This window comes from Grampus griseus (assembly GCF_964374135.1).
Source record: "Grampus griseus genome assembly, chromosome: 6".
NCBI classification, from domain to species: Eukaryota; Metazoa; Chordata; class Mammalia; order Artiodactyla; family Delphinidae; genus Grampus; species Grampus griseus.
Genome location: NC_139000.1, coordinates 9,702,265 through 9,728,035, shown reverse-complemented (window position 1 = coordinate 9,728,035; position 25,771 = coordinate 9,702,265). Strand labels below are relative to the sequence as shown.

The 25,771-nt window shown below is 43.5% G+C and overlaps 1 protein-coding gene across 2 annotated transcripts in view; it reads left to right on the top strand.

The window, feature by feature from the left end:
• Positions 1 to 15,271: 15,271 nt before the first annotated feature.
• Positions 15,272 to 25,771, top strand: part of PBX3 (PBX homeobox 3) — a gene marked incomplete at its 5' end in the record, with an annotated part of 231,335 nt that continues 220,835 nt past the window's right edge. For both annotated transcript variants that reach the window (XM_082656815.1, XM_082656816.1), the window contains 2 exons: positions 15,272 to 15,471; positions 16,414 to 16,487. In XM_082656815.1, coding sequence (XP_082512941.1) covers positions 15,272 to 15,471; positions 16,414 to 16,487 — 274 coding nt within the window. The remainder of the gene's footprint in view (positions 15,472 to 16,413; positions 16,488 to 25,771) is intronic.

The window sequence follows — 25,771 nt, the reverse complement described above, 5'->3', positions numbered from 1 at the left end:
AATACATTTCCTTTTTAGCTGGATCTTAAGACTGGGCCAAATACCTAACTAGGGAAACACTCACACATCCCACAGTACCAGTTGACAAGAAAGACTTTGCTTCCTCCTGAACAAGAAACCCCCAAAGCCTTTCGTTGCATGATTGAAGGTGCCAGGGCTCTTCGGTCACTGGATAATATGTGGTGTTTTGCATCGTGAGGGCTGTACAGGGTGCACGCGTGCTCTGCACAGTGCAAAATCACCGTAGCTACCCAGGAGCTTCCTAATCTGGATGCGTTTGATCCGACAATGGCACAATTTTCAGGAATTGGGCTATTGTTCTAATTGAAATGCTTAAGGTCTTTAAGGTGATTTTTGTTCCTCTGACTTTATGGCCTGCATATTCATTTTTAGTTTTCATTATCTAAGTATACAAGGTATGGTATAGGATCTGAATCTTTTTGAAATTAATTGCCTTGTAAATCAAACATATTTCCATAGAATGCACTTACTCATCATTAGCATGCGAGAGTTTCCAGTAAAATATCTTTAGTATTATTTTTATTATTAACATATTTACACTGTCACTCCAGCCCTGCACCCTTTGTGAATCTGTTTTTAAAATAAATATGACCTGATACCAGAGTGATTGGTGCAATAAAAATGCATGATGTGAAATTAATCAAATATGGTCGGGTTCAATTTATAAGGGACACATTAAGAAAAATTATTTCTTGTTCCGGTATGTCACTCTAGTGAATCAAACAGAGCTGCGTATATTTCAGCAAGAGACATGTAAAATCCATTCATTCAACAAACATTTATTATGCATTTACTGTGTGCATCACAGGGGATAAAAATCAAGCTGAGCAAACAGGAAATTCCCACATGAAACAACCGAAGACCATAAGCAACTGCATAATTGTGGAATATATGTTCAATACCCAAGGATTCCAGAAACAAAAGCTTAAGTACCAGCAGTGTGGAGCCCTGGTTAAGGGTGTGGGCCTCTGGATTTATTTCAGTTTTTTTCAGGAAGTGGCCATCAATTTTTGTGTGAGAAAAATGAGAGCAGAGAGGCATAATTCACTGTGAAGATAGGTTTTATACTCTGTATATGTGAAGGAAATAAATTTCTAATGCAGTAAAATAGAATGGAAAAGAGAAAAAACCTGGCTTGGTCTTTAGAGTCAGACAGACATGAGTTCAAATCTCAGCTCTGCTGCTTACTAGCTGGGTGACCTTGGGATAAGTTCTTTGATTTTGTGGAGCTTTAGGTTTTCTTATTTATAATATGGACATGACAAAATCTTTCTCATAGGATTGTTGTGAGAATTAAATGAGATGATGTCCTCCATAAGCATTCACTAAATGTGTTATCATAGTGGGGCTGGGGGCCGTCAAAGAAGCTGTGCTGGGAGCTGCTATCGTCAAAGTTGTTGGCAAAGATGAATTGTTGGAGATGGTGTTCCGGGTGGAGAAGACAGTATGGACAGAGGCTGGAAGATAGGGCTGGAATCCAAGTATGCCACTCAATTTCAGGGACGGGGTTCTGCTTTCATCCTACTAGAGCCAGTTGGGTAGAGATAAGCCAAGTACTTGCCAGAGAAGCAGATGAGAGGCCTCAAGGATGATATTGCTACCCTTCAGGTGGCTTAAAAATGAAGAATTTCTAGGCAGATTAGCAGGAAGCATCCCTGGAGAACACCTGCAACCAACAAGCCTTAGTGGGATGGAACTCAGGACCCAACACTGTGAGCATCTTAAAAGCTGGGACTTGCCCTGCCTTATTTGGCACTGTACACTACAGCCTAGCACAGGGCCTTGTCCAAGGGAAGCAATCGATAACCACTTGATGAATGAATGAATAAGCCCCTGTGTCACGTAAAATGCAAACAATCATTTACCTACTAGCTATGTAACCTCAATCCCTGTGCCTCCATTTTCAACTGTAAAACAGGATAAGAGTACCTATTGACCTCACAGGGCTGTTATGAACATCAAATGCATTGATATTTGTAAATTGCTAAGAAGACTGCCTGGCACCTGGTCAGTTCTATAACAGTGTTTTTTAAAATACAAAATAAGTAATGATGTTAAAGGGTCCTGTGAGGATTAAATAAGAAAATGCTTGAAGGCAACAGGTATTTGAGAAGGGAAGTGTAGAGGGAAGGACCTGCCAGCCTGTGTAATGAAACCCCACCCCCAGCATGCTCAGAAGTACCCAGGCTCGGACCCAACAGGACCTGATGAATCTAGAATTTGTCTTCTCCTTGAGCCCAGCACGCAGTAGGCCTTGGGGAGCCCTGGACCTACCTGTACTCCTGCTGTCATCTCCCCTCCCCAAACTCACTGGTACCAGATGATACCTTTAGCCCAAGGCTCTGACCTGGGTCCCACATGTCAGCCCTGGACTACTCTAGGGCGCTACATGGCTGAAACCCATCTGTGTACTCCTGGCCAATAGTTGAAGTCTTACTTCCACTGAGATAGAATATCTCCCCGCCGCTTTCCTTCTTGCTTCTCCTTCCTCATCGGAATGATGCTGCCTCCCTTTGCAGATCACTGCTTCCCACAAATCCTATTGCCCCCACCCACCAGAGAGGACTCCTTAGCTCAGCACACGATGGGTTGTACCAGGGCCCCACTGTGCCCATTGGACATGATGGTTCAGATGCCTGCTAACCCTCCTCGGCACCAGCCATCAGACTCGTCAGCCCACTGAACCCAAACTCTGCCAACTTGTTAGTTCATTCATCTATTCATAAATTCATTCACATAGTCATTTAACTAATGGTAATTCAGTTCTTCCTCTATGCCCAGCACATAGGGCTGGAGACATCGAGATCATTCACATAGTGTCCCTGAACTCAGAGAGCACACAGCCTAGTCAGGGAGAGAGAGGACTCACAACATGGGGTAATTAAGTGCAAAAATAGAAATATATACAAAGTAGGAGAGGCAAGGGAGAGATTTACTACTCTTATCTGGGAGAATCAGGGAAGACTTCCCAGGAAAGCGACATCTGAGATGGATTTTGAAGAAGGAATAGGATAACATCAGAATCATTTTAGACCGAGGGGTGAAAACACACAGAGGGATCAAAGAGTGAGGAGCTGGGCTATACGATAAGGTAGGAGATAAGCCTGGAGCGGTGGGCAGAGACCAGACGACGGTGGGAGTTGAACATGGGGCCAAGGAGCTTAAACTTCATTATTTTTGGTAAAGGAATATGGGGGACCCTGTGTTGTGCTGCCTGGATCCCCCTTCACTGGAGGGCTTGTTGCCGTGGTTGCTGGCAACGCCTTCCAGAGGCAGTCCTCAGCTGCCAGGCCATTTAGCGATTCCCTCAGCTGCAGAGAGCCACCTTGCCCAAGGTCATGCCCTTCCCTGGCAGGGCAGCTGACATCCTATGACTGACGGATGCACGAGTACAAAGGCCCACCCCTCTGGGTCCAGCTCTAGACAACTCCGAAGGCTCATTCTAATTCCAAAGGTCCCAGTGGGGTTGGCTGAGGCTGTCATTGGTTCTACACTGAAGCTCAACTTCCCTCTCTGGTCCCTTCTGCTTTCTTCCCCTCTCTCCCATAGGAATGGGTACTGAGGGCAGTATCATCCTGGGCATGGATCCCATCCTCTTTACTTTCTCAGAACTTCATTCATCAGGGGTCCACCTCTCCATTTCTCCTACTACAAGCTCCCATCTATGAGGCATTTAAACATTCTTACATCTCTTTCAGATCCCCTACAAGTCCTCAACCCCACATTGCCTTCCAGTTCCTGCCCTCTCGCTCTCCTCTGCTTGACAGGTGAATTTCTCCAAAGAGCTGTCAACTTCCAGTCTGCAGTCCTTCCTTTGTTGACTCCATCGAACATCTGCCACCCCCCCAACTCCTCTAAAGCATTTTCACCTGTGCGCTATCCTCACCAGGTCATTATATTCAGTGGATGCCTCTTAGACCGGAACTCAGTTGTACTGTTGACCTCTCTCTCTGTCTTAAAACGCCCTTGGTTTCTGTGCTGCTGTGCTTTCCCAGTCTTTCTCCCACCCCATAGTGGCTCCTTTTTTCTCCATCTGTCCCTAAATTATTGCTGCTCTGTCAAAGATCCTCATTTTTCTCACTTCTCACACTCTCTCCGTGTGATCTCATTCACTGTCATGACTGCTAATACCATCAAGATGTTAAGAATCCCTAAATCTCTCTTTCTAGTGCAGACATCTCTCCTGAGCCTTAGACCCACAACTGCCCACTGGACATTGTCCCTTTGTCATTCTGCAGGCTCCACAGGCTCTGTATGTGTACAACTGAATTTGTCACCCTCCCCTCAAAACTTCAGCTCCCTCACCAGTGTCTCTGCTTCTGCTTTTCCCCAGTTCTTCTTAGCCAGATTCCCCAGGACCCCCTGATCATACTCTATCAGCTTCAGACTCGAGCTTAACCCACTTCCCTAACTCCTGACTTGAATTACACATGATTCAAAATTAAGTCATCTGCTGGGAACCAGGTTGTGGTGGCTCAGTTAAGACTGTGGGGCTCTTGAATGACTCCCCGACACCATGAGAACCAGAAACTGGAAAGCCTTCAGGACACTGGGAGCTGTCCAGCTCCTTGTCTACCATGTCCCCAACCCCTACCCCTTTCCAGGCTGCACTGTTTCTTCTTTCTGTGACTGTTCTGTTTATAAGTGGCTTTTTCCGCTGCTCCCTGTGCCATTGACTAAACATGACTGACTCAGAGGTCTGGGGGTACATGTCCTCGATTCAAATAGCCAGCAAACAAGTCAGTGTCTTCCAGATGCAATGGCAAGTCCTTAGAAAAGAGACTCTTGGGTTTAGCTGTGGTCAAGGGCTCATCCTTGGTCTGATGAGCTAAGGCTAGGAGAGTCGGGCCCTGGGGTAGGAAACGTAGTTATGGGGACTCATGGAGGTAGACGTGAGGTTCCAGAGGAAGTGGGGTCTTGTGCTGGGCAACTATCTATATGACATGATTTTACAGCCCTGAATAATCACAGATGACCAAAATTCCCAGGGTGTAGAAAATTTACTTTTAGGCAAATATCAAACCGCTTTGCCTAACCATCTTACGGTTTTGTCCCCTGCATGTGATGTCCCCTGCATCGGCAGGCGGACTCTCAACCATTGCGCCACCAGGGAAGCCCCTGTAGCATAATTCTTAAAGAAACTTTTATTTTAAATCAGTTTTATTGTAAGCCTAAAAAAGAAATGGGACTAGGAGATGAACAAAGTCTTGACAAGAAGCTGGTGAGAGAAAAAGAAATATACTGTGGGACCACTTGTTTTTAAGAAATGAAACTCTGGATTTATACATCAGCTCTAAAAAAATCTCTCTAGCGGGGCTTACCTGGTGGCGCAGTGGTTGAGAGCCCGTCTGCCGATGCAGGGGACATGGGTTCGTGCCCCGGTCCGGGAAGATCCCACATGCCACGGAGCGGCTAGGCCCGTGAGCCATGGCCGCTGAGCCTGCGCGTCCAGAGCCTGTGCTCCGCAACGGAAGAGGCCACAACAGTGAGAGGCCCGCATACCACAAAAAAAAAAAAAAAAAAAAAAAAATCTCTCTAGGCACACTGCTCAGCAACTATTTGGATCTTGGCTGAAATTTTTAGTATGTTTCAAACAAAAGCAGATTCCTTTGTTTCAAGATAGTGATTTTGTGATTCCCTATTTTCATTTCTTTAACAAAATATTTTCTAATATCAATTAGATGCCAGGTATTGTTCAGGTATTGAATGTCAAAAGACCTTTTTTTCAAGGAGTAGAGTATATAAGATATATTCCTAGAGGCTATATTAAAAGGTACATATCTACTGTTATACACTGTTGGTGGGAACATAAAATGGTACAGCCTGTATGGAAAACAGTAAGGCAGTTCCTGAAAAAAGTTTTAAATAGAATTACCATATGATCCAGCAATTCCACTTCTGGGTATATACTAGAAAGAAATGAAAGTGAGAACTCAAACACTTGATCAGCCATGTTCATAGAAGCATTATTCACAATAGCTAAAATGTGAAAAAAAACCCAAGTGTATATTGACAGATGAATGAATAAACAAAATGTGATACCTACATATGATGGAATATTATTCAGCCTTAAAAAGGAAGGAAACTACGGGAAACACTACAGCATGGATGAACCTTGAAGACATTATGCTAAGTGAAATAAGCCAGTCACAAAAGGCTAATGATTCCACTTACAGGAGGTACCTGGTGCAAATTCATAGAGACAGAAAATAGAACAGTGGTTGCCAGGGGTTGTGTTTAATGGGAACAGAGTTTCAGTTTTGAAAGATGGAAAAAATTTCTGTGGATTGTTGCACACCAGTGTGAATGTGCTTAATGCTACTGGCTGAACTAAAGACTTAAAAATGGTTAAAATGGGCTTCCCTGGTGGCGCAGTGGTTGGGGGTTCGCCTGCCGATGCGGGGGGCTCGGGTTCGTGCCCCGGTCTGGGAGGATCCCACGTGCCGCGGAGCGGCTGGGCCCGTGAGCCATGGCCGCTGAGCCTGCGCGTCCGGAGCCTGTGCTCCGCGACGGAGGAGACCACAACAGTGAGAGGCCTGAGCACCACAAAAAAAAAAAAAAAAAAAAAAAAAAAAGGTTAAAATGATGTTATGTATATTTAAGCACAATTTTTTAAAAAAGGTACACATTTATAAGAACTCGAGTGACACTGGAGACAAAAAGGAAGGATTTACTTCCTTTTGGGGGCTTAAAAAGGCTTTCTAGTGGTGACACTAGAGGAGGGAGGCAACATGTGTGGTGGAAATGGTCAGAAGTCTCCACTCCCAATTCCAGGCTGTCACTTAGCAATGGCATGACCTTAGGACAGGTGACATAACCCCTCTATAGGCAGTGTAGCGTAGGGGTTATTTACAAGGATGCTGAGCCAGAAGGCTTGTTTGAATCATACTTTATTTATCAGCCACATGGCCTTGGTCAAGTAATTTGACATCTTTAGGTCTCAGTTTCTCCAACTATGAATACGGAGGTCAATGCCCAACTCATAGGGTTGTCACGAAGGTTTAACTAGATCAAGTACGGGAAACCATTAGCACCGTGCCTGACACAAACTAAGTGCTCAGTAAGTATCAGTAGCTGTTATTTTCTGAGCCTTATCTATAACATGGGGTTAATATTACTTGTCTTAAATTCTTAGAGTTATTTTGAGGCTCAGTAGAGATTCTGTAGGTGAAACAGGTTAGACAGCATTATTGAAGATGGGTTAGATTTGGGTATGTATTCTCACTGAAGGGAACAGCATGAGGAAAAGGAAGAGCCCCCAAAGTGTGGGCATTAGGACTGATTAATGCACCCAGTGTATGGAAAGGAATAATGGGAAATAAGGCTGGAGAGATAGAACTGGGACAGCTTATTTAGGGCCTTGAAGGCCTGCCTAAGAAGCGCACCACAGAGGTAGATCCAATGGAATATAAGTGAGAGAGGGCAAGGATCGTGCCATGATTTGATTTGGCATTGAGAATTAAATTCGGAGGATGTGTCAGGCTGCCTTCAAAATGATGCCTCTCTTGGTCAGGTTGGGCTGCTATAACAAAATACCACCGACTGGGTGGTTTAAACCACAGGCATTTATTTCTCACAGTTCTGGAGGCTGCGGAAATCTGAGAGATGCCAGTATGGTGGGGCTCTGCTAAGAGTCCTCTACCTGGCTTGCAGATGACTGCCTTCTCTCTGTATTCTCACATGGCAGAGAGAGGAAGTTCTGGGGTCCTTTTCTTATAAGGGCATTAATCCCATCATGGAATCTCCACCTTCATGACCTCATCTAAATCTGATTACCTTCCAAAGGCCTCACCTCCTAATGCTATCACATTATGGGTTATGGCTTCAATATATTAATTTGGAGGGGGACACAAATATTCAGTCCATAGCAGCTCCCAGTGACCCTTATCTTCTGATAGTCATGTTCTGTGTGATCCTCTCCCCTGGAGTGTGGGTTAGATCTAGTGACTTGCTTCTAATAAAGAGAACACAGCAAAAGTGTTAGGATGTCACTTATGAGATTAGGTTACAAGAAGACCGACTTCCTCTTGCCTGCCCTCTCTTGCTCTCTGGCTTCCTCACCCTTTTGGAAGCCAGCTACCATGTTGTGAGCTGTCCTATGGAGAGGTCCACAGATCAAGGAACTGATGTCTCCAGCCAGCAGTCTTTGAGCACCTGAAGCCTGCCAACAGCCATGCGAGTAAGCTGGGAAGTGGATCCTCCCCCTAGTGAGCTATGAGTTTTCTGCAGCCCTGGCTGTCACCTTGATTGCAGCCTTGTGAGAGATTCTAAGACAGAGGCACCCAGCTAAGTTGCATCCAAATTCCTAACACACAGAAACTTTGAGATAATAAATGTTTGCTGTTTTAAGCGGACAAGTTTTGGGGTAATTTATTACACAGCAATAGATAACTAATCCAGAGACCAATAAGGCTGCCCTCACTTCAGATGCCAGCCACAAGTCAAGGCTCCCCAGACCACCTGTACTTCTTTTTTTTTTTTTATAAATTTATTTACTTATTTATATTTTTGGGCTGGGTTGGGTTTTCGTTGCTGGGCATGGGCTTTCTCTAGTTATGGCAAGCGGGGGCTACTCTTCATTGCTGTGTGTGGGCTTCTCATTGGGGTGTCTTCTCTTGTTGTGGAGCATGGGCTCTAGGCGCACGAGCTTCAGTAGTTGTGGCACGAGGGCTCAGTAGTTGTGGCTCGCGGGCTCTAGAGCGCAGGATCAGTAGTTGTGGCACACAGCCTTAGTTGCTCCACGGCATGTGGGATCTTCCCGGATCAGGGCTCAAATCCTTGTCCCCTGCATTGGCAGGCGGATTCTCAACCACTGCACCACCAGGGAAGTCCCCACCTGTACTTCTGACCAACTAGCTACAAATGTGGGTGTTCCCATGACTCCCTCAGGTTCAATAATTCACTAGAATGACAGAGAACTCTGAAAAGCACTATACTTATGATTACAGTTTTATTATAAAGCATATAAAGCAGGACCAGTCAAATGAAGAGACACATAGGTCAAGGTCCTGAATGCAGAGCTCCCAAGCTCTCTCCCCATAGCATCAGGGCACATTACCTTCCAGGCATACCAATGTGTTCACCAACCAGGAAGCTCCACTGAGCTTTGGTATCTAGAGTTTTTATTAGGGCTTCATTACATAGGCATGATTGATTGATTCATTGGCCACATGACGGAACTCCATCTCCAGCTCCCTTCCCTGCCAGGGAGGATGAGCTGGCTCAAACCCTACCCTCTCACTACACAGTTGGTCTTCCTGGTGATCAGCCCCTAATCCTGAGTGTTCCTGTTAGCATAAACTCAGGTGTGATCCAGGGGCTCACGAATAACAAAGACACTCCTGTCTCTTGGCAAATTCCAAAGGTTTTAGAAGTTATCTCCAGGAACCTAGGACAAGATCAGATAAATTTTTTTATTATATATAACATCTTCCAACCTGTAGGAGCTCATACTATATACCAGGCACTGTGTGAGGCTATTCTTCCATCCATCCATCCTTTATATATTTATAGTGCTAGAATAGCTTTGCTGGAAGTAACAGAAAACCCAACCAATAGGAATTTTAAAATAGGAATTAAATTTTCTTACATAACTAGAAACCCAGGAGTAAGCAATGTTGGTTTTGTTCAGATGTTCAGTGATGTCTCCAGGCACCTAGGCTCTCCCTATCTCTCTGCAACACTTAACTATGTTTATTTTTGATCAATGTTTTATTTTAGAATATTTACAGAAAAATGATAAAATAGTACAGAGGTTCTCCAATACCTCCCACATGGTTTCCCCTATTATTAACATCTTATACTAATATGGCACATTTGTTGAATGTACAATTAATGAACCAGTAGTGTTACATTATTATTAACAAAAGTCCATAGTTTATTCAGATTTCTTTAGTTTTCCCTAATGTCCTTTTCCTGTTCCAGAAACCAATCTGGGGTATCATTTTACATTTAGTTGTCATATCTCCTTAGACTCTTCTTGGTTGTCATATCTCCCTAGACTTTTCTTGGTTGTCATAGTTTTTCAGATATTCCTTTTTTTTTTTCTTTTTGGCGGTACGTGGGCCTCTCACTGTTGTGGCCTCTCCCGTTGTGGAGCACAAGCTCCGGACCCGCAGACTCAGCGGCCATGGCTCACGGGCCCAGCTGCTCCACGGCATGTGGGATCTTCCCAGAACCGGGGCATGAACGCGTGTCCCCTGCATCGGCAGGCGGACTCTCAACCACTGAGTCACCAGGGAAGCCCCGATATTCCTTGTTTTTGATGACCTTCAAAGTTTTGAGGAGTACTAGTTGGGTATTTTGTAGAATGTCCCTCAACTGGAATTTAATGTTTTTCTCATGATTAGATTGGGATTATGGGTTTTGGGGAGGAAGACCACAGAGATAAACCACCAAACCATGTGGATTTTTATTCTCGTATTGTCACCTCATTATCACAAGATGGCTATTGCTACCACTCCAGAATCAGAACTACATTCAAAGATGGAAAGAGGCAGAAGGAAGAAGAGCTATGTCTGTCCTTTTTCTTTAAATCAGGAAACTAATCCATCCCTTGAACAGGCTCAGAAGGCAGGAGACAGGATGCTTATACTCAGCTTAGACCGTCACTGAGACTGAGCACATTGCCATCAGAATAATCAGGGTTCTATCAGCATGGAAGGAGGTGGGACAGTGAATGACAGCAACAGACAGTGTTGGCCCCAAGTGCCTACTATGTATGAGACTGCACTGTACTAGGTGCTATGAGGAATGAAAGGATGTTAAAGATGGGGCTTTCTATCAAACCTTCCAGAAGTTATGTATTCCAATAAATATTCTCTTTTAAGGACCTCAGAGTAGGAGGGTGCACTGTTATCTCACTGATCCTTTGGTTGCTCAATCGAATACATCTTCAGAAGATGAAGATTTGTCACATGTCACATGTACTACCAACTGTAAAGGCCACTTTTAAAGAGTCATTCCCAAAGTGATGGAGCAATGATATGTTTGGGAATAAGTATTTAGTCAATTTCGCCAAAGTGACAACTTCTTAGATATCTGAGGTTTGTTTTTTTTTAAAGCCAAATCAGTCATGTGACAGTCCATCTCAAAATATATACTTTGTCCTTAACATGCATACGAACTAGATGAGAAAACTAACAGGTGAATTGAGCGCAAACAACATGGGTCTATCTAGTATGGTGGTAAATTACAATATTACAGGCAATATATTTGGAGAGAATTTACAGCAGATGAAGATCAATGAAGGCAGGCATGGCAGGAAAGCTTCAGAGAGGTGTGGTCCTAGATGGCCATGAAGGATGGTCTGGCTGGGCTTTGTTCTTCATTTCCCTGTTCTGCTGCCATGAGACCCAGATTCCTCTAATCCCTCAGAGAGTTGTTTATCCTCTTTTTATTAAGTACTTGGTTACTTTCATTAATTTACAGTTCACCTGTGAAACCTTGTGACTTTTACTTAGTAATCTTGATTAAATGACTTCTTTTGCAGTGTTTCATAGGGCAGACTTTGCAGCCACACAGATCAAGATTTGAATCCCAGGTCCAGTACTTACTGGCTTGGTGGTCTTGTGTAAGTTCCTTACCGTCTTTCAGTCTGCTTCCTTATATTTAATAATCTCACCTAGGTAGGGCTGTTGTGAGATTGAAATAAGATGGAGTAAGAACACAGAGCACAGTATCCTACTCTGAGAGAGTACAGGATAATGGCATCTGCTGTGATGATCACCATATTGATATAGGCAGTGGTGCCATTAATATAAACCAAGCTCATGGAAAGGGATGGATAGGACAGAGCCCCTACTTGGTTGTCACCACTTTGTCACTGTTCACTTTACATGAATGTACACTCACCAAAAGTAAATTCCATTTCCTTTGACTTTTTAATAATCACTGCCTTAGAAACAGCAAAGGTGGATTTAGGTACTTAGGGAGGTTCTATTCTATTATCTGTGAAGGCACCAACAATGCGACTCAGATTGCTGAGTGAGACAAGGCAACATCCTGAGAAACTGGCAAAAGCACAGGACATCTTGGAGCATGTGCAATTAGTTGACACTGTTTATTGGGGCTTGGAAACCAATCTAAAAGAATTTATGCTTTAAATCAATGGCAGTTGTCAATGAGCCTGTGAGGGAATCCTTGCTAGGACCCTCTGGCTTTTACTGCAACTCATATTGACAATAACAAAAGAGAAGCCTCCCAAGCAGAAGGTCAATCTAATCCAATCACTTAATGCAGAATTATGGTATCAAGTTTCCACATCACTGAATGACCATGGGTTTAGAGGTGTGCACCATAAAATAGCTGCGGGTGTTAGACATTTAACAAGTTGTTTTATTCCTAATTGGTGGCATTTGCTTAACTGTTTTCTTAATTCTGATTTATGTTTTTATGTTCCCGTTTGTTTACATAGCCCATACATCCCATTTGCCTTTATTTGCTTAAGTGTTTCTTTAATTTTATTTACATTTTTATATATGTTGCTTTGCTTACATAACTCATTGTTTGAAGTGGGCTAGAAATAACCATAAATCCCCATTGCTAATTAGGCTCATCCTCATAACTGATTAGTCAAGATTATGAGCCTAGAATGAGGGCAGGGAGGAGGTCTGATAGTGAGTCACAGGATCATTGAATTTTAGAGCTGGAAGAAATTTAGAGCTTCAGACATCTTTCAGATAGAATTCCGTGGTTTTACATCTTCAGCGTTGGCAATTATGAAAGACTGGCTGCTTGCTCTTGCTCCTTTATGCAAAAATATATGAAGATTTGGTGACAGCTTTTGAAAAACAAGTTAAGAATAAAAAGGAAGTCCAAATCAATGATGACTATGAGTAACCCATAATGGGGGCTTAAAAGAAGAATCGGAAACTTGACACATATATGGGTTACAGAAGAGCCGGGAATATTAATGGACATAAAGGGGCTTCTTCAGAAGTAAGAAGCAGGGATTGTTTGGAACTCCCTCTCCAGCAGCTGTGCAGTTTGTAAAGATTTTAGCTTGCCTTACTGTAAGGTTAGCTATTAGCTTTGCAGTGGGGAGTATTTAAAAGTACACACAACACATGAAGGAAAGAACCTGGAACCGAGTAGCCTGCTTCATTCCAAGAATCCATCTGGCATGTAAAGAACTGCTTGTCCTACATTAAACCCTGCAGAGTAAGAACAATTTTTCATATCTCATAACCCTATTTTTGGTTTCAGGTAAGACAGCTTACTGAGTTTGGGGAAGGAACAAGAGGACTTTTCAGAATCACCTAACCAAAGGGCCCATCTAGGGTGAGCTCCATGGATCTTAAATGGGGAAAATACGTTGAAGCTCTGTTTGGGAAATTAGGTTAAGAGGAAGCTCAGGCGTCCACAAGCGGTGTAAGTCTAGACCCCCAAATAATGTGAGCATTTAGTTGTTTGTAGGCAGAGTACAATGGAAGAAAAAGTGTTATATATATGACAATCCGTGGCTGGAGTCACCAACATTAAATGACTCATGGTGGTGGGGTAAATTGATAAGCAGAATCCAGTCTATCCTTAAATAAACATATCTTTGTAATAAAGAGCTCAATTTGCAGCTTTGGTCTATATGGAGGCGGCTAAAAGCAAACGCTGCGGAAGGAGCGGTCCCTGGATTACCAGGAATTGCAGAGTGTGTAAAAGGTTGTAAACTGTTAATTAGTCCTGGATGTCAGGCCCTTTCCCTCCTCCCGGATCCACTTCCCTCTGACACATTTTCATGTGCTCCTCTTTCAAGGGAAAGTGTGTGTTACTCATATCCACTGAGCTCAGGCATGAAGCATGCGGGACAACGGGCTCCCACCTTACCTGGTCACCTCTTGAGGGACAGCGCAAGGCCAGAGCGCTGGCGCCAACTCTGAGCAGCGACCTCTCGGTTACTATGGTGATCGCGGGATGGGCGGGGCCCCCATGCGCTGCGTCCCCGCCTCTGCCCAGGACTTTTCGAACGCTCCAATAGGGACAGCCCTTTCTTGCCTCTGTCCCGCCCCATTCGGATCCGAGCGCTATTCGATTGGCCTGGGACGGGCGGCCGGGTACCCTGAGGATACCACCTCCCGTCGGAAGAGCCGGAAAGTGTACCAGGCGCTGTCCGAGGCGTGAAGCTCACGGCGCTGCGGGGAAGCACATGGTTGGCCTTGGAGCGAGTTGCCCCGTGTCCCGTCCATAACTCTTGGCACCCATGACTGCTAACACTAGGGAGCAGGAATCGAGGTGTGGGCACGTTTGCGGGCCGAGGCGGCCCATCCCGGGTGGCGAGGACGCGATGAGACTTAAGGATCCGGTGGCGCGCTCTCGGGCGCAGGGGATCAGAGGCCAGAGGGGCCGGGCCGAAGCCCGGGGGCGGTGCCAGCGACGGCGGCGGGAGGCGCAAGGCCCAATGGGCGCGCGCACCGCCCCCGGGGGCGGGGCGTGCAGAGCACTCCCCCGCCCTCCCGCTTGCCCCCGCCCCTCCCCCCGGGCGCTGGGGCCGCAGTGAGTGAGTGGCACTGGCAGCCTGTCAATCCCTCAGCCGAGCGGCCTTCGAGTCCGGTCCGCTGGCAGGGTGCGCGGCTCCGGCTGTGGCGGCGGCGACTTCTTCCGCCCCATCAATCTGCTGTCCGCTCCGCGCACTGCCCGCCGGGGCCCTCCATCGGGCTTCGCGTACCCGCAGCGCCAGTCCGCCCGCTCCCAAACTTTCCTCCTCCGCTCCCCTCGGCCCGCCCGCCGGCCTCCTGCGCCGCCGCCCGCCGCCGCCGCTCCCTCCCCCGGGGCCGCTGGGGCTCGGATCCCGCCCGGCCGAGGCGGCGGAGGCGGCGGCGGCGGCGGCCGAGGGAAGGGAGTGCGCAGACTGGCGCGGGGGGCGGCGGGCGTCCCGGCAACTCGGCTGGCGCTGAGGAGCAAGTTGAGCGGGGCCACCCGGCGGGGCGCGCGGCGGCGAGGAGGCGGCGCGGCGGCCGCGTGAGGGCAGCGGGCGCCGCTGCCTCCGCCTCCGCCACCGACGCGGAGCCCGGCGCTTCCGCCCGCCGCTTCTCCTCAGCCTCGGCGGCGGCGGAAGCCAGACCGGGCGCCCGTCCGCACCGCCTCAGCCGCGGGCCCCGCCGGCCGGGCGGCCCCCTCCCCGCGCGGGCGGGGAGCGCGCGGCCGCCTCCCCCTCCCCCTCCCCCTCTTTCTTCTCCTCTCTCGTCGCCGCCGCCGCCGCCGCCTCAGCCTTCGCCTCGGCCGCCGCCGCCGCCCGCTCCCGCCCGCGCGCGGCGGGATGGACGATCAATCCAGGATGCTGCAGACTCTGGCCGGGGTGAACCTGGCGGGCCACTCGGTGCAGGGGGGCATGGCCCTGCCGCCTCCCCCGCACGGCCACGAAGGGGCGGACGGCGACGGCAGGAAGCAGGACATCGGCGACATCCTCCACCAGATCATGACCATCACCGACCAGAGCTTGGACGAGGCGCAAGCAAAGTTGGTGTCGTCTCATTAAGCATCTTTTGTGTGTGTGCGGGAGCCGGGCCCGCGGCACAGTCGGGGCCGGGGTGGCGCCCGGGCCGGGTCCTCAGCCCGGGGCGGGGAACTTTCTCCGAAAACAGGCCGCCGGCCCGGGCCTCTGGGGGACTTGCCCTGGCGCCCCTCGACGCGGGTGGGAGTCGGCAAAGTTGCTCTCGGGGCGCGGGACGGACTTCGTGCCGCGTGGATTTTGTGGGTGTCTCTCACCCGCCCCCCTAGTCAGGCCCTCTGGCAGCCCGGCCCCCTCGCACGGATTCAAACCTCCCGCCCGGACCCGGGTGCACGCCGCCGCGAGCGGGCCCCGGGCCGCACTTGAGGGAAGTGCAACTTTCTCCTCGGCCCAGGGTCCCAGCGCCCGGCTCCGCTTGGCCGCGGGACGACCTCGCCATGCGGGCGGCCGCCCCAGCCCGGGCGCTGGGCGCTGGGCGGTTCCCCGGCGGGTCCGGGCGCGGGCGGCCAAGTTCTCGGGAAGGGAGGGCCGCCTCGCAAACTTCGCCGAGCTGTCACCGCCCGCTGGCCGCAGCCGGCCGGCCGCCCGCGCAGCGCCCGCTTCCCCGGCGGAGGGCGGACGCAGGAGCCCCTCCACGCCGTCGCCTCTCGCGGGTCGCCGCCGTCTGCCCCCGGATCGCGGCTCCCCGAGCAGGTTCGCGTCCCGCGGTGGCCGAGACTGCTGACTGCCGGGCAGATGGGTCGCGCTTCGTGCGGGCTGGAGCTTTAGCCGCCGGAGCTTGTCGGCTGTCGCTAACTAGTCAACTTGAGTTTCGGTTGACTTGCGATGGTTCAAAAGAGCCTTCCAAAATAGGGGCCCGGAATTAAATATTGGGTCTAACTTAAAGGAAGGCGCCATATTATTCCATAGGTGATGCTAATACCTTTGTGTTTTGCTATTTGTTTTTTAAGGAAACATGCCCTGAACTGTCACAGAATGAAACCCGCGCTCTTCAGCGTCCTGTGTGAGATCAAAGAGAAAACAGGTAAGACGCTGCGCCCCGCAGTGGGCCCGGAGACCCCCGAGGTGGGGTCCGAGCTACTCCTTCGACTCTCCAGTTGAGAGCTGCTGCTTTTGGGCACCGCCATCTTTGATCATTCTTTCCTTCCCACCTCCTGATCGTGAGAAAAAACTGCAATAAATCTGGAGTCGATTTCTTAATTCCGCTCCTTGTGTAAAATGAAGTGTAGATGCGGACGGGTCTGGGTCGCAGTCCCCAGGCGGCCACCCCTGGCTGCAGGCGGGGAGAGGGCCGGGAGCGCCTGCCACCCTTTCCTGCTCCTTTCGCCTTGTTTGTATGTCAGTTTTTAAAAGGAGCAACGGGAGACTGGATGCCAGGGACCGAGACCCGGGGAGAAGCATATTCCGAACTTTGTTTTACGTAGCCTTAAGCTTCAGTTCCACAGATAGAAGAATAGATGCAATTGAACAGACTCCAGTAGCATGTTTGAATTAGTGTTTTAGTTGGGAATACTACTTTTAAGAAGCAGGAAGGGTAATGATATGTTTAGGCATATACAATGTTTTTATTACATCTATTAATATTTTTATTAAATTTTATGTTTAAAGCCATTACATTGTAAGCATACTTAATATATTTTATGAAGTAGAAAAAGGTCCACAGGTGCAGGTTGAGCAATTTTTGAAGTGTTCAAGGCAGGGAATATATGAGGAGACAGCTTTTACAGAAGTGCTGGAATGAAAACTACAAATACATATTAGACAAATTTCTGACAATTCATTTCAACTTAGTTTCCTTGTTAGACTTTTTAAAATTGAAGGTATTTTAGTCTTGAGGTGATAGTAGCGAGTCAAGTGGAATTAGAGATTTAATCTAGATGTTTTAGGTCCTATTTGGCGTTATCTTCCCTGTATATGGTGAACAAGTGTGTGTGTGTGTGTGTGTGTGTATGTATGTATGATGGGTATACAGTATTATAAAGTTGCCATTTTTTAAGTTGGCAAGAGAAAAGAAGAGAAAGTTAAAGTCTAGGCTATAGCAGTGTTTAAGTGGAGATATTTAAAAGGTTAAATGTGATTGTGTTTAAATTGAGTGTACAAATAATAGCACACTGTATATAATTGTTAGTTGGTAGGAGAGTTGCCCTCCTTTTAAACAGATTTTTCACCCTGCAATTCTATTCTGATCCTAAAAGTAATCAATAAAAGGTGAGGGGTTATTGCTGTGTATTAAAATATAAGCTAAAACCATAATTAACAACAAATTTTGAGAGCCTTAAAGAGTGCTTTTCCTGCTTTTCATTCACATAGTATGCATGGTTTCTTAATGTTGAGTGATTGTTTTTAAGATGTATTTTACTTTTGAAAACCACAGGCATTTAAAATTACTAACTTTTACTCTGTTGATTTTTAGCTACCTTTAGAAAGCATTGTGATTTAAAACATAGCTAATTTTTATCTGACTATAAAATGAGACATCAAGCATTAAATCTTGAAGATTCTCAGTTTAGAAGCCTAAAAGTGTGTAATTCTCAGTAAATTATGTTACTTAATGTCCAAGGGTTTTCTTGCTATCAGGGCTCCACTTCAGTTTCTGCTGACAGCTAAGCACTGGGGTATTGACTATGTTGTGAATATTAAGATTGATTCAACTTTATACGGCTTTATGTTACTAGGAGAGGGGATTGATGTCCCTCCCCTCTCACCCCCTCCTCATGATTTGTATTTATTATTTTGCCTTTTTAAAGTTTTGGCCTAGCTAGCTTGAGAACCAAACCCAGCAAACTGCTTTTCTTGTTTAGACGTTTAGCAGCAGGCAGAATTCAATTAGGAAGCGTAAGTCCTCTAGTTGCTTATTTGCACAAGACTTAAGTTACACCATTCTGAAAGGAAAGTATAGTCAACCTCATGTCAAAGGTGAGTTACGAAAAAGAAACAAGCCTTTTCAGAGTCTGGGATTACTGGCAGAGAGAGCTTTGGCAGGGCGCTTGCTGTTTAAGAAGCAAGAGGTAGCTGACAAAAGAAATTTTTGTGTTTTGAAAATTGTTTGTGAGGCTTTCAGTGATAACTTGTAAATTAGATCCTCTTTTTGTGCTTTGGCCAGCGGATCCAAGTTTGCACGTTATCTCTTTTGTAAAAGCCAACAGCCGACAAAGAGTAAAGGCGGCTGTCTTGGGCAGAGGCATCTTCCTGCCAGCCTCTCTGAGCTCGAGAGGGACGGGATTTAAGTACTGAATGATTGATGGGGGTGAAGCTCTTTCTCTGCTTTCCTTTCTCCCCTGCTACCCATAGCTCCACCTCACTCCAAAACTAGTCTTAGAAGGAGACAGGGACGCTGGACTCAGAATCCTTGATTTGAAATAAAACAGCTGTGTAGACATTAGTGTTACCGAAGCAAAGAAACTGGGACAGCAAATTCCAGGCCTCCCCCCACACCCCCAATCTGTTCCCACAGTCATGCTTTGGAAACAGTGAACTTATAAAATAAGCATTGTAGGATATAATGTATATTGCATAATGCTTTTAAAAAAATCATTTTATTAAATCTAATAACATAGTATCCAAAGATTAATTCTCTATAACCTAGAGAAAGTTTACCTAGTCATTTGTAATAGAAACTGGGAACATTACGTGATGACTCTATCCTGCACAATAGAGGGGTAAGGGGTTGACTAGTGGGGAGATGGGGGGTAAAGCTGTCCTTTCAATGGATAATGTCATTTCAGTTATGCTTTTTCTAAAATAAGACAAAATCATTAAAAAAAAATCCACGTATTTGTAGATCTGCCCAGTAGATTTTGAGGTTTCTGATCAGGCAGTGAGCACTGCAAGTTCTGATGCACATGAGGGATTTAGTTTGGAAAACATCTTTTTTCCCTCCTACCAAATAAGAAAAGGTATTTTTCCTTTTTGACATATAAATGAGTAATCTACCATAATTATATTTTTTTCTTGTTCAGAGGTAGGAAAAGTATACTATGAGATGCTTGCTTTTTCTTGAAAATGTGTTCTTTCATAAAATTTATCATACAGTTATTTTGGGGCAGAAATATGTCATTGTTGAATTTTGGTATTTATGCATTTTGAAAGCACCTGAAAGTTACAGGCTTTAAAACAAGATATTTGTCCATTTTAAACTAAGTAAGCAACCAGTGAGGTAATTGTTGATATGTTAAGATTTCTTTCTCTCTCTCTTTTTTTTAGCCATATTTTACCATCTATCTATCATTAAATATCCGTGATGCTATGAGGTCTCCTAATCTACATACTTCTTTGGGGGCATTCCCTCACATCTTTCTGGCCACCTTAATCTTGATTGTTGAAGTACTTTGTGAGAGGATTCCATCCTCATAAATCTGTCTTCTTTCCAAAGCCCTTAATTATGAGAGTTTGAATGAAGGAAATGGCTCTTTTTGAGAAAAAAATGTATTAAAAAAATTTTAAAATGAAAGTTCAACAGTATATAATCTGAGTCATATTGTTAAAAAATGTTGTGTATTAAAAAAAAAACAACATAACCTTTTCCTTTCTAAACGGTAGGTTAAAATACTCCACATTGATAGCTGCCAACCAAACTCTGATTTATTGCCACCACAAACCCTAAATAGCATTCATTTACTAGTAATGTCTAATGGCATACATGATGGTTTGCCAGATTTGTGGCCTTTGTGAGGCTTATAAGCAGGACTGACTTGGGAAGATCATAAAACTTAATGAACTTCTCTACTGCAGGAGGTGTCCGCAGGGGAAGAGAAAGGCCTGCTTGCCTGGTTGGACTGGTTGAAGTATTTTTTATGTTTAAGGAGAAGAAGGAAATTACTATTAAAAATGCTTTCCTTTTAAAGGAACCCTCCCTAGAAAGAGTCATAAGGATTTTACATATCAAAACTGGATCAAGAAGGTAGCTTGTGAGTTTTTATATGCATTTAGAATATGATATATATGATTAAACCTTTTATCTTTACTGCTGTAAGTGTGACTAGCTTTCAGAGGGGTAAGGCAAGTACTCTCAGTCAACACCTCTCTATTTAATTCTGACTCTGAAGGTTTAGAGACTCATGGTGTCTTTCTGGTCTGTTTTCTTTTATTTTAATGCTTCAATATAAAAATTTGTTCATTTTTCTTCTTCAGTGCCATGTAATTCTTCAATTCCCAGTGTATAAAACCCAAATATTCCATCAAGTGAAAATTTAACAAGAAAGGTGAAAACTGTTATATGTGAGTCTAAATGTTATATATGTTGCGTACATTCTTTTAAGTTGCTCTTGAGATACTTCCAATATAGTTATCATTATTTGTTCCAAAGTTTTAAAAACAAATGCACTGTTCCATACATGATTCATTTTTGTGAACTTATTTTCTAGTTTTAAAAAACTTTCTATTATGAACAACTTCAAATGTAAAATATACATAGAGAAGAGAAACTTGAATCCCTATGAACTCATTGCCCACCTTCAGCAGTTAGCAACACTTGGCCAATCTTGTGTTCTCTGTAACTCCCACCCTTTCAAAATTATTTTGAAGCAAATTTTAATGGACCTTTAACGTTGTAAATTTCATATCAGTTTTAGGCATTATGGCTTGTTTACATTGGAAATATTAAATGCTTAAACGGGAAAAAATACAAAGTTAGTTTATCTTGGAAATGTCATAAATTGTATTGCTTTATTACAAATTTTTCCTCAGAGCAGTTTAAGAATATTTTTTGTTTTCTATTTTTATAGATTTGTTTAACTTACTGGAGCTTTTTAAGGAAATTTTGAGGGAGGATGTAAAAGAGTGATGTTTTTCTAACTTTCTTTACTCTTCCTCTCCCATCCTTAGAAGACAATACATGTAATACGTTCATAGACAACTTAGAAAAAAAAATCTTACTTCTCTACTGGTTTGGAACTTCATGATCTAAGGTATCAAGCAGGTATTATCTTTAAAGTATGGACCTGTCTTCCAACCCTTTTTTTTTCTTCCCAGTAAAAGGATATTGAACCCTATTGTCAATACTAACTTGATCTGTGCAAGTAATTCTTTCATGCCTCAGTTTTAGTGGACTTCATTTTATTATAGATTTGTGTAGTTCTGGTTTTTATTTGGGACTTTACTATGTTATTTTATTATACTAATTTACATAATTTTATTCTGAATCAGAAGTATATTAATACAGTGGCAAAGGAAGCCTTGCCTTGCCTCAAAGAACACATTGGTTCACTGGCTTTCATAAAATATATGTGTGTATATCTTTCATGTTAGGATCCTTTTCCTTTTAATTAATTTTGCTTGTACTTTTAGATTTCTGTTTACAAATTTTGTAAATGGCTACTTCCAAGACATTTAAGTTTAATGTTTTATTTAGATTATGTATATTTTGATAGTCTATGGTGGCATTGTGTAGGATGAAGTTCCATGAAGTACGGCTATGAAGAATGAAAACCACATTTCATGAACCACACCCTAAATCAGTCATCGCTTTATTTTGTACTCATACCATTGAGGTATCTATTCAGAATAAATACTTAACGCATCAGCACCAGACACATCAAGTTAAATAAGGATTTTTAGATTATTTTTCCTCTATGTACACGTGAACAACTTCAGGTATTTATTACTTCAATATTGACACTATGAGAATTATGTTTTATTTGTTTTCTCAGCAGTCTTGTGTTTTAGCCATTTATCAGTGTGATCAGCATGATTTAGGTAGTAACTGACTAACAAAGCTTGCACACCCCCCTCCCATGTTGACCTTTTCAAGCATTTGCTCTACTTCAGTAGGCCATTTGAGTCTTTACGTATGAAGAGAGTAAATAATTTATATCACTGTGTAGTGTGAATTGGTCAAAGTTTTTTAGATCTGGCTAAAAGATTTTTTACGAAGTTATAGAAGTTAATCAAACACACAAATTGCTATCACAGCTATGTGATAGTGTTATATTTAGCAAATAAATTAGCAGGAAATGCTTGAATGAGCCTCTGGAAAAAAACCAATCTTTTTATATACCTTTAGACACAGAACATATTTGAAAATAAATTTCATTAATCTTCAATACTTGATTCTAATTACCCGCTTTGTAGGCAGAATAGTAACCAGAATCTCTTCTTTATTGTTATTTTTAAAATAGGCATATTCCATAAATATAAGATGTTTGTAGTTTTTGATAGTAACAGTAGTTTGCTTTGGTACTAAATTTGAGTGTATGTCTAGTAAAAAAAAATTGGTGTGATAGGATGTGTTAAGTTGAATTGGCATAGCTTTTTTTTTTAACTGACTATATCTACGTGATAGTAACTCATTTGGACTGAAAACATTTAAAAGTAATTATGGATAAAAATCATTGTTAAAAGTTTTGTACTTGTTTTCTTCAATTTAAGTGCTTTACAAATGTTAAGCTGTTTTGAACAATAACCCTTTTTGTGTGATCATATTAATGAGAACTTGGTATACAATGTATCCTTTTAATGCGTTGTTTCCTCACAATGTTTAAACCATTATTTGGGAGACTCAACATATGTTATGGCAAAATGATTTTTTGTTTTGTTTTGTTTTATGTGATACATCAGTTTTCAAAGCATATTTCTTATGCATCACAGTCCAGCAGGTGGCTTTTTACATTAAAAAATTAATAAATTTAAAAATCCCATAAAATTTTATTTCAAACTCAAATTAACTGAGAATGTCAACATTTTCTCTGTTTCTATATTAACATTTATAATAGAACAAATGGTTGCATATAGAAATTATCTGCAACATAATCTAAATTAAGATTCTAAACAGGCATTACAGATGCTGGTAACTTTGGCAATTATCATTTTGTTTGGTGAACAGTAGTAAAACAGTGTGCGGTAAAAGTGTTTAGAGAGAGAGGATAAATAAATTGAACAGTTTTGCAATGCAAAGTGGTTTGTGGTGTTTTTGAGGATTTCTTGGCTCTCTCTTAACTGCTATTGTGAGCCTGGAGCAGATTTCCCCATTGCTAATGCCCTAGAAGTATTAATTCACTTTGATATGCTAATTAGAGGGCATTATGCAAGAAATGAGATTAAGTGGCAGCATGAAGCCATTTGCCTGTCAGTAAATTGAGAGCTTTAGCATCAGGAGGAGCTTTGTGTTTTTTTTTTTTTTTTTAAGTTTCTCTTGGTTTTGCATATAAATAAAATTGATTGAAAGGTCTCCAGAAGCTTCTAGAACATTGGTGGATCCCCCCCCCATGATTATTTAGATGTAATATTAAAGAATTTTTCTGAATATTAACTGACCTAACTGGGGATAACAAATACGAAGTTTTCATTGTGTTCTCTATATATGAAAGTATACTAAGAACTTTGTGTCATCTAGTCTTTTTTTTCTAAAGCCCAATTTCAGCAAAATGGCTAGTGAACTGTTATCACTTCTTTTCAGAAGTGTAAACTTGTATGTGTGCTTATGCACCCATGTCTTCAGTATAAACTGAACTTCATAAGAATATTTTTTCATTGGAAAGGATGAAGAAGTTGTTGAATTGGGCTTCAGGAAACTATATTAAATGAGCATTAAGACTCTGACTTAAGTACCTAATTCTAATTGCTGGGAAGAATTAGAATTAATGGTTAAATTCTGCCCTTTACACAACCTGTGGAATTTACATTTCAGCATATATCTCTTGTGTTAAGATTACTGTATTATTTGATTTTCGTGTTGAAGATGGAGTTTCATACTTGATTCTGATTTTGCTTTTGTGGTTTAAGCCAGGCCTTTGATTTTCTCTCTATAAAACTACTGTGTGATTTCCTATATATTTTGGGGAAATGCATGAGTGAATGCTGGGTTAGGAGTGGTGGATGGGGAGGAGGACAGAACTCTGGGCCTGTGAAAAAATTAAGGTTTCCTCAAATATGGAACTTCTACCTATCATGCTAGGGATAGAATTTCCAAACCCAGGCTTAACTACAATCTGAGGTATGGTTAAGACAGGAGAGGGTTTGGATCAAGCATTCAGATTGAGGCTTGCTTCTAGCGTCTGAATTCCACCACTGTAGCTGTGCCTCTAGACCCAACAAACCATAACTTCTCTTCAGAGCCGTATGGATTATTTAGTCACCACAGCTGCCATGCATACATACTACCAAGGCTGGCATCTCCTCCGAGTGCATGTATGGTGCTTGTTAATGTTAGTGGGAGTCAGGAATGTGCACACAGAGGGGGATGAGAGTCTCCTGAGACAAGAGTCCTGATTGTATTTCTTAGTGAAGAGGACTTAGTGTACCTACACATTAGCTGCTCTTCTAAATGAAATACTTGGTTGCTTTAAATTCTCATTCCCTTCTCAGACTCCCTTAACTAGTTAAATCAATGAGTCTTCATTAGTCTCTGATTACTTGCAAAATTTCATTTGAAACATATGAAGTTATTTTTCCTTTTTTTTTCTTCTTGCGGTACGCGGGCCTCTCACCGCTGTGGCCTCTCCCGTTGCGGAGCACGGGCTCCGGACGCGCAGGCTCAGCGGCCATGGCTCACGGTCCCAGCCGCTCCACTGTATGTGGGATCCTCCCAGACCGGGGCACGAACCCGTGTCCCCTGCATCGGCAGGCGGACTCTCAACCACTGCGCCACGAGGGAAGCCCTGAAGTTATTTTTGATTGAAATGGGAACAAAAAGCTTTTGAAACTGCATATTATTATTTTTTAAATGAAAGGTTACTACTAGCTTTCAGATGTACTGAGCCTTTGTAAATAGGAATTTATAGTGGAATTATGGGAGGGACTTTTGAAATACTTGAGTGGCATTTGATGGGGGAAATCACAGCATTTAAAGAAATATATATATATATATGTGAAATGGCAAGCTCATATGTGCACATTATGTAGAAACCTTTACTATCCAAGTGCCCTCAAATGAGGAAGAATTGACTTAGGTGGTCTCATAAGTTTCTTTCTTTTCTCCTCTCTTCTTTAAAAAAAAAACAAACAAAAAAAACCCCTAAGGATGAAGGTAGTTGGAACTCAGAGTCAGATATATCATTTTCAACTTGGAATAGGAACTAGAACAGGAAATTGATTTTATATTTATTGTGAAAGCAAGAACTCTGCCACCGACTGACAGCCATCCATGTTTTAGTTTTGTGATAATTGTTCACAGACATTACTCTGCAGTTGGCCCAGATTATTTATAATGTTGATTCGGAGTGTTGGTCCATTAAAAGATATGTGTATAATGAATATCTTTAATTAAACCAAGTGATATTGGAATATTCTACATTGGATCTTGGGTCGAGGATTAACTGTCAGTTCTAGTAAGAACAAGTTACAATAGATTGTGCAATGATTTCTCTGGCTTCA